The 9638-nt window shown below is 38.5% G+C and overlaps 1 protein-coding gene across 2 annotated transcripts in view; it reads right to left on the bottom strand.

The window, feature by feature from the left end:
* Window positions 1-7032, bottom strand: part of SPATA7 (spermatogenesis associated 7) — a 32479-nt gene extending 25447 nt beyond the window's left edge. For both annotated transcript variants that reach the window (XM_079129274.1, XM_079129273.1), the window contains exons 1-2: window positions 6856-7032; window positions 817-894 (exon numbers count right to left, since the gene is read on the bottom strand). In XM_079129274.1, the coding sequence (XP_078985400.1) occupies window positions 817-894; window positions 6856-6874 (97 nt within the window). In that variant the 5' untranslated portion in view covers window positions 6875-7032. The remainder of the gene's footprint in view (window positions 1-816; window positions 895-6855) is intronic.
* Between the last annotated feature and the right edge of the window lie 2606 nt (window positions 7033-9638).

Genomic DNA, 9638 nt, shown 5'->3' on the forward strand with positions numbered 1-9638 from the left:
GTTAAGAGTTCCTGGGGTTCAATCCCCAGTACTTAAAAAAAAAAAAAAAAAAAAAAAGTGAGGTAATTGAAAATGTGATCTTTCCTTCACACTTAAGGTAACAGTATCAAAGATTTTTCACATGACAATAAGAAAAAAAAAGGTTTCAATTATTTTGCATAAAATCCCAAACATAACATTTTAAAAAATTTATATATTTTTTTCAAAATTTGTTTTAGTTGTCAATGGGCCTTTATTTATATGTGGTGCTAAGAACTGAGAACCCAGTGCCTTACACATGACAGGCAAGCGCTCTACCACTGAGCCACAACCCCAGCCCCAAACTTACAACTTTTGAGCTACCATTATAAAATTGTATTTTTAAGTCAATATTGAAAATTTACTTTGAAGGCTTTAAAACATACAACTACCACAGGACCTAGAAATCCAGTGGAAAAAGAGGTCTGTAAACATTTGCTAAGGACACAAAATGTATACTCAAGTGCTCCTTTTCTCTGCACAGTACTTATGTCAACTCTGATACTTATCCTGCTGTTAAGAGGCAGGCAGGCCTTAACCAGGATAGTCTGCAGGCAAAAGCAGAAGAGCCAGATGTGGTAGGAAGTGGGAGGCAGTCAAATCCGCATACAGGGCACAGTATTAGTCTGAAATCAGAAATCCTAAATTCTCTAAAGAATTTCTACATCATTTAATTATAATTAGTAGTACAAAGTCCAAATACCCATTAAATGAAGTAACTGTTTCATCAAGTCATATAATTTGCAAATACAGGAAACAGTCATTTAACAAAGCTACCATTTTAAGTACCTCACTTACCATTACTTTTGGTGCTCAAGTGACCTTTAAATAGGTATGGTGGTGGACCATATCTGGGAAGGACAGAAGTTGCTCTGACTTTTAATAGAAAAACATGAATTAGGATCAGCAAAATGCAACATTCACACAAAACAATACTGAATATTTTTAAAACAATAAATGTATCTTTAAAGTCATTTAATATTTCATTCAATCATATTACTAGCCATCAATGATATATCACACAGGAAAAATTCTATAGTCGTAGATTAAAAGTTTTCTCTTTTAAGAGAATAAGCTATTTTCAAAGTTTGAGACTTTAGTTTCTTTGGGTAAAATGATAAATGCATCAATTGTTACTTGATCCATACTGACTTAATTTTGTACACCACAGACCTCGTTAGCTTTTTGATTGAGACAATGCAACAAAGATTTTGAGTTAATACATCTGTATTAACTATTTTAATCACAGCTATCTGTATTTAAAACTAATTTTAAGACTAATCCTCTCACAAAGTATCCAAGTAAATTAGAAATTATATAACACATTAATATGTCTAAAATAAGTATATATAAAAATCAGAATCAGAATTTGATGACTAAAAGATGTCTTAAGGTTTATCAATGCCCAACCCACTTACTTCTTGACTGAATCCTATATAAACATACTGTAATCATGAGGTTTTTTGGTTGTTGTTCTTGTCATTCCAAATGGGTGTTACTGCATTGCCCAGGCTAGTCTCAAACATAACTCAAGCACTCCTCCATGCCTGAGCCTCCCAGTAGCTGGGATGACAGACATGTGCCACTATGCCATTCTATATTTAAAAGCAATTCTAGTAGTGGAAAACCCAATATCTCCTTTAAAGGCACACTCTGATCTTTAAGTATATATGGGACATTGGAAAATTATATGTAGGCTTCATCACAGGTAATTTCTTTCTCCAAAAAGTGATTACATTTTTAGCAGTAATGTTCAAAATAAAAAAGCCAAGTTACAGGGTCAAATGTAATTAACATGCAAAATACAAATACAATCTTCCCAAGACAGAGATAATTTAAGAGGGTTGGTTTGCTATCATAAGGGCTTTAAAGGCTATAAAGAAATGAGGAGGGGCTGGGGCTGCAGCTCAGTGATAGAGCACTTGCCTTGCCTGTATGAGGCACTGGTTCCATCCTCAGCATCACATTAAAAAAAAAAAAAAAAAAAAAAAAAGATAATACTCTGGTTTTTCTTCAGATTGCATAAATCTTTCACCTTTTACTACAGATTTCCATGGAGAAGAAAAAGAACAACAAAAAATGATAAAGGTACTGTGTCCATCTACAATTAAAAAAATACTTTAAAAAAGTGGGGAAGGCACATACAAACTCTAGAAGAAATAAGGACGACTAAAGAAATAGGCAGGAGAACTAAAAATCCAGATCCAGAGAGGGAAACTTACTAGGATAGAAAAATAGAAAAAAAAAAAAAAATAGAAGAATCCAAAAAGCTCCTTCTACATCATAGGTGGAAGACAGAAAAAAAAAAAAAAACTTATTTAGAACAGTAGCAGTCGAGGTGATACCATTTGAGCTTATAATGAAGACAGTTGTGAAATTAACATAATTTCTACCAGGAAAGAAGGAGGTCTGAGAGCTAAATATTTTTAAAAAATTAATAAACTTTTAAGAAAACCTTTTTTTCTCTAGAGGAAAAAGAATGCCAGCTTTCTGCCTGCCCAGAATTCAATACCTCTTACCTGGAAATCACGTCCACTTCCCTTTGGGGAACCTGTCCTCTTCTACTCTTAGTCCTGCTGGTTCAAACAAAGCTGATTCTATTGCTCAGGGTTGAATACAGAACCCCAATCTGATCAGCTGTGTTGATGAATCAGCAATAATATATGACCCAAGTCTAGTCAGAGATACAATCCTGGGACTTGTATTGGAACTATTAGGAAAGATGCTCTTTTCACTGGGCTTGCTGTCCAGTGAAGGATGTAAGCCAAGTCTGGTACTGCGGTGGGAATCTTGCACCTTATTAGGGGAATATGTCTGAGAATGAAGCCTGTATAGAGGAATGTGGAACCAAGATACAGATTCCTGGTAACAATGAGTACCTGGAATCAACCATGTTTGACGCTCTACCCTCCCTAGGTTTTTCTTAAAGTAAGTCAAAACATTCTTATTTTAGCTTAAATTAGTTTGAGTTGGGTTTCTCTATTCAGAGACAAAATGCTAATTTACTGAGTACTAACGGTGCCAGAATTTATTCTAAGCACTCTATAGGTAAAAATTCATTTAATTCTTATAATAATTCTATGAGTACTATCATACTACCCACTGCAGATGAAGCACAAAGGGGTTAAGATCACACAACTATGATGTGACAGATTTGGGACCTGAACCCAGGTGCAGTCTATTTCCTGAGTCTTAACTTTTACACTTTTTTTTTTTTTAAAAAACTGGGGATTGAACCCAGGGGTGCTTTACCACTGAGCTACATCACCAGTTATTTTTTATTTTTTATTTTGAGATCAGGTCTTGCTAAGTTGCTGAGGCTGATCTCAAACTTGTGATTTTCCTGCCTCACTCAGCCTCCTGAGTTGCTGGGATTACAGGTGTCTGCCACCACAAAGAGCTACTGGACTACTATTACACTCTTTTTTTTTTTTTTCTTTTCTCGTATTTTGTTTGGTTTGGGTACCAGAGACTGAGCCTAAGGGCACTTAATCACTGAGTCACAACCCAAGCCCTTCTAATTTCTATTTTGAGTCAAGGTCTTGTTAAGTTGCGTAGGGCCTCACTAAGTTGCCGAGGCTGACTTTGAACTTGTGATCCTACTGCTTCAGCCTCCTGAGCTGCTAGGATTACAGGCATGTACTATTACAACAGGCAACCCTGTCCTGAACAAAATAAATTGCTCAGTACTTGGGCCATTCTCTAAGATACTGTAGCATCTGAAACAGACTGAGAAGATATCTCAGTTCTATGTAATTCATTACCTCTAAGTTCCATTCAAATACATGCACATTTTACTGTAAGTTACATTTATATCCAGAGAAGTCAGAATGAAAGAAAAGCTGGAACCTAGTGAAACTGCCTTGGATGGAAGAAATGCCCTCCCCATCCATTTCTACCTGTGGAGGTAGCTGTGAACAAGGTAGTTAAAATCTGTTCCCAGGTACCAATCTGGCATCTCTTTAGCATAAAATGCTGGTATGAACAAAAATGGAAATGAGATATACTTTGAGGATGTTATCTATTTACCTTCAATGTACACCTAGCATTGGTTTCTAAGATTCCACAGGGAAATGTCATTTTAAAATTGGCAGAATTGAAAGGAAAAATAGACAACTCACCTGGGACCTCTATGCAGGCTTTGTTGCTTGTGCATGGGTCATACTATCCTGCTTCTTCATGTGAGTCCTGATTTTTTTTTTTAATTGACAAGCGAACATTTTTGGTAACACTGTGGCAACTCTAGATAATGGGATCCTTTCCTGGGCTTGTTTTCCTTGTTGTCTGCTTGTTTGTTCAGTGACTTGGATAAACAAGTCAATAAAGTCCGTTTCCCAGACTGAGACCTTGGACAATACTCCTCTGTATCAAAGCTCTGGGTATGTGCACAGTCACACCTTCTCCAATGAAACTGAACTCCCAGTTTTTGGAAGGGAGCTCCCTGGCAAATCTATCCTTCCTTGAGTGCAGTCCCTTAGGGTACCACATAGTTTCTTATATCTTACAGTTACAATTTTTTGATAGTTTAACAATTTCTTAAACTTTCTTTGCCTAAATCACTGTATGGTATCTATACCCTGAATGGACCCAGAATGATTCAAAAGGGCATGGAAAAGTATTTTCAAACCAAATACAGGAAAAAGAACACTATTCTCTAACTAGATTAGGACTAAAAATCCATCCATGAAATTGAGATTATTGCCAGGATAATGAAATTCTTCAGTCTGAGAGCAGTTTCATTGCCTATACAATATAATTTTACCAAGATAGCTGGAAGGAACACCACTGAGAAAAGATGCTGTTTCCCAGTAACACTGGAGGGTTGGGAATCTGCTAGTCATTGGTAAATATCTCCGTGGGACCAACATATTAAGCCACTTTGTTATCTAGACTTATTCATAGGTTGTCTCTTCTCCTGTTTCTTCCCCAAAGGTCACTGATGATAGATTGAGTAGGTGGCAGTTTGGTATTCTCAATCTTTTCTTCTCTTTTACCCAAAGAAATGGGAAATAGCACCTTCAGATTATCTGGTCCACCCCCACTTGCCACATATTGCAAATAACTAAAATTCACAATTAAAGTAACTGGCTGAAGATTACTTACTTAGTTAATAGCAGACAAAGATTATAAATAAGATCTACTATTTTTCAGGAACCTATACCACCATTCAGAAGGTTTACCCTACAAAAGGATGTCTGTAATGTGATTACAGTATGAAAATGTCAAAAGATAATTCTTTAGGTGTATTAACATTTTATGCTTTGAAATAACTAAAAGTAATCTCATGAAATCTAAGAAATTTATTTTCAACTAAAATTAAGCATTCAAGCTTTGGCTAAATTTTTGGTTACCTATAAGTAATAATCTATGGTATATGAGAATTGTCACAGATATTTTAATATTACATCTATTTTAAAAATACAAAATCAATTAACAGTGTTTGATATTATTGCATATTAATAACACCCTAAGAATGAAACTAATTAAATTAGGTAAGTTATAAACCTAGTTTTAAAATAATTAAACATTATTTTACAATTTTGAAACAAACCTAGTTTTAAAATAATTGGAACAGTAAATACTAAGAGCTTACTATTATTTATATATATATATATATATATATAGATCTCCTTTTTCCATGCCCCCACCTCTATCATGCTATTGTAAGTAAAAACACTGATTCTAAGGTTTTATATTCCTGACTTGGATTCAAAGCTTTGTTCTACCTCTTAATTGTGACCTTAACAAGTCATTTAAGATCTCTTCCGTTATTTTATTCACTGTGAAATAAGGTAATACCTTCAAACAAGATTTTTTTCTGTGCATTAAATGAGATAGGGAATAGTTCTTGATACACAGCAAAGGTTTAACGTTGTTTATGTTGTAAAATTTCTGAAGACCATAAAAGTATTTTGGTTTGACTTTTCTAAAACTTGGGTTATTACTGTGCCAGAATATCCAATCTGCTAATCAGCAGCTTCTACATTCAGCATAGTCCTTATTTTGATCAATGATTACATAATAAAGATACTTTCACAAAGCTAGGAATCAGCCAGCAGCATGATCGAAAGGCATTCCTTTAAATAGATAAGAACACTGAACAGAGAAGGAGAGGGTATACGAAAGCTGTCTTATTAGCTTTCAAAGAACGCTACTTGCTTAGAAAGTGAGAGCAAATTGAATTGGGCAGATTTGTGAAGATTTATGGTTACGGTTGGGCCTCGATCATTCCGCCATAATGACTGCTTTAACTCCGAATACCCAGTCAAGGTCAGGTGTGTGTTGTGATTATGGATTAGTCTTTTGTTACTAAAACTGTGTTCCCGGACCAGCAACACTGCATCTCCCGGTAGCTTTTTAGAAATACAGTATCACAGCCTCCCGCACTCCGTCCCCACCCCCGCCCATCGGACTAATGAATTATAATGTGCATTTTAACGTGATTCCTGGGAGACTCCTATTCACATTAGAGCAGCTCTGGGTTAGTCAGTAGTTTTGGTGGGCACCAGTCACTGAGTGGGAGATTTCATAGGTTCTGGGTACTCAGAATGCGCTAGAACTCTGTGTGTACTATCTGCATTCATGGTCAGGAGCTCTAAGGCGTGTTTGACCTCTACGTCCAACAGAGCAGAGGGGAGCTGAATTTGGGGGCCCAGGAGGATTCCTGTCTCCGAGCTCCCGGGGCTGCACCACCGTGAGCTCAGGAAACGCAAAAGCACGGCCAGGAAGCTGACCTGTGAGCCCCTGAGCTCGAGACAGCACGCGAAAAAGCGGGGCACCCGAGCGCCAGGGGCGCGGCCCGGACCCGCGCAGCCCCGACCCGAGGCTGCCCTTTACCTCTCTGGCTGCCATCCATGCTTAGTCCTCTTGCAGCCGTCGTGGGGATACCCTGGGTCCCCTTGGCCCTTCCCCCGGCCGCACCCACCCCCGGCAGGGCACGATTGGAAAACAGCAGCCGATGGGGGCTGCAGCCGCGGGGCGACGGTAAGCAGGAGGGTTGCTAAGGGCTGGTTCCACAGCGTCGGGATTGTGACGTCACCGCGCAGAGGACGTGCTTCCCAGCAGCCCCGCCCCCGCGGGTTCTCTGGGCGAGGGCGGAGCTTCTGCGGTTGGAGCGAGGGCGGGAGGGCGGGAAAGGGGCCCGGGTGCCAGTCTGTTACTCTGGGATCCTGCCAGTCGTCCACAGTGCGAACCCCTATTAGGAGCCAAGTCACCAGCACCTGGCAGCCTTTGTCACTGCGGGAAGAGCCGGGAGAGGAGGTGCTCTCATCTGGCATCTCCGTCCCCTGGGTCCCAGAAAAAAGTCAAACACAGTGTTACTTGAGGTCCGGGTAACATTTAAGCAGTTTCAAATAATTAAATTTCAAAGCAGTCCGTGAACTTTTGGATTAGTGAAAGCCTCGGGGGTGAAATACATCTACATGTTTGCATCTTAATTCTTTAACTTCAATCATCAGTTCGAATTTCTTTTTTGCTAGTTGAGCTTATCTCCTGTCCCTGTCTCCTTTTAAGGTCTCAGTCCTTTTCCCGCATAATGGAAGAGAACTATAACCTGAATAAGGGGTCGATTTATTCTGGGCGTTATAAAATTTGTTTGATTTTGAAGCAGTTACCTGTGAATCCTTGGAAATGAGATCAGAATAGAGCAGAGAGCATTCTGTCATGTAGATTCTCAACAGCTGGCTCTATGAAAATTTGGGCTGGATGTACAATTCTTTGTTGGGGGGATGCGGTGGACAGTCCTTGTGCAGTGTAAAATGTTTAACTGCGTCCCTGGCCTCGAGATGCCAAGAGCAAATCCAATTTTTGAATGTCACGAAATTCAAAAATGTCTGGAGAGCCTCCTGTATTCCCACTGGCTCCGGAGGCTGAGGCAGGAGGATCCAAGTTCAAAGCCAGACTCGGTAACTTCAGAGACTCTGAGCAACTTAGAGAAATTCTGCCTTCTATCTCAAAAATTAAAAAAAAAAAAAAGAAAAAGAAAAAAATTTAAATAAAAAAGTAAAAATAAATCACTAAAACGGGCTGGGGATGTGGTTCAGTGGCTAAGCACCCCTGGGTTCCATCCCTGGTCATACCAAAAAATAAAAATAAAAATAAAAATAAATTCAATAGACATTGCCAAGTATGCCCTGGGGAGCAAAGTTGAAAAATGTTGCTGTCGTGGAAAGAGCACTGACCTTGGAGTCAGATCTGTAGAATTCGTGTATTTCCTGCCACTTACAAGTTTAATCTTGAATTAGATTATAAAGCTCTCTGAGTCCCAGTTTCCTTTTTGAAAATGTAAATTCTGCTACTAACTTTGTGGTTACAAGGTCTTATGTGTACAGTGGCTGACAAATACAAGGAGGTATTCAACAAACGTTAATTTTCTCTAAGACTCCTGTCTCAAAAGAACTGAGTCTCAGGGGAGTCTGACTTAAGGGATCAAGTCAGGAACCCTATAACAAGGAAAGAGGAATAAATCAGAAAGCAAATTATAGCAACATCTGAACCCACAGTTCAAGACATGAAGTATGGAGAAAAAATAGATTCAAAATTTGAGGAATGTGGAAGTATGGAGATGGCTCTCCTGTCACAACATTTGGAAGGAGAGAGGGGCAGGGGAGTCAGATGTCACCCAGAAAAGCAAAAACTTTCCTTCCTGCTCATTATTACTTGAAATCCCTTCTTAAGATCCTGAAGGCTTTTATTCCACTATTAGCAGCTAAAACATGCCTTGCATATAACAGGTCTCCAGTAAGCATCTATTAAATTGAATTAGAGCCAAAGCTTAAAGGGCAAATACCCTTGGGAAAGGCAATACAAGGACTCAATACACGTGAAAGTGTCACCAGCTCCTCTTATAATAGTAGATTTGGGGATAAAAATAGATTTTCCTTTGAAGTTGGAAAGGGACCCCACAATTGGGAGAGAACAGCAGCCTGGTGAGGGTTCCCAGGACAACATTGCCTGGTATTCAGTTTTGTCTAAGGCCATCTTTATTTCTTTATTTCTCTTTTGAGTAGTATTTTGTTTCAATTCTTTCAAGAATGTATCTACAACAGAGTCTGTTTCTCTCCACTTTGAACAGTCAACATATTGTTTTAAGTGCCATTTAACTTGTTCTTTGCTTTTACTCATGCATGTAAATAAGAGAAAAGATCCTTTCTGGTTGCTCTTCCCAGGAGGTAATCTATGGTCTTGAACAGATACATAAAGCTGGTATGAGCATATTGCAGAATAAGCTCTCAAGAACCTCCTTCCACTGGGGAATCACCACCCATTGCAATGGCCTTGGAAAGTAGGCACCCTGAAGACCTTTTATTGAATATATGAACATGAATTTCACGTTCAGAAATTATTTAAATATTCTATTTCTATTATTGATATTTAGAAATTGGTATATTGGTATTTTAGAAAAAAAATATTGTCTTCCCAATGAACTGGCATGTGTAAGCCAATTATTGGGTTTCTCTTTTTGAATTAGCAGGAAAGAAGCACAAAACCAAGATTTGTGTTCAGTTATGATGTTATTTGTAGTCTTTTTTTTTTTTTTTTTTTGGTACTGTGGATTGATCCCGTGGGCTCTTAACCACTGAGCTACAGCCCCAGTCCCCCGCTCCACTTTTAATTTAGAG

The sequence above is a fragment of the Sciurus vulgaris genome (genome assembly GCF_902686455.1).
Source record: "Sciurus vulgaris genome assembly, chromosome: 2".
NCBI classification, from domain to species: domain Eukaryota; kingdom Metazoa; phylum Chordata; class Mammalia; order Rodentia; family Sciuridae; genus Sciurus; species Sciurus vulgaris.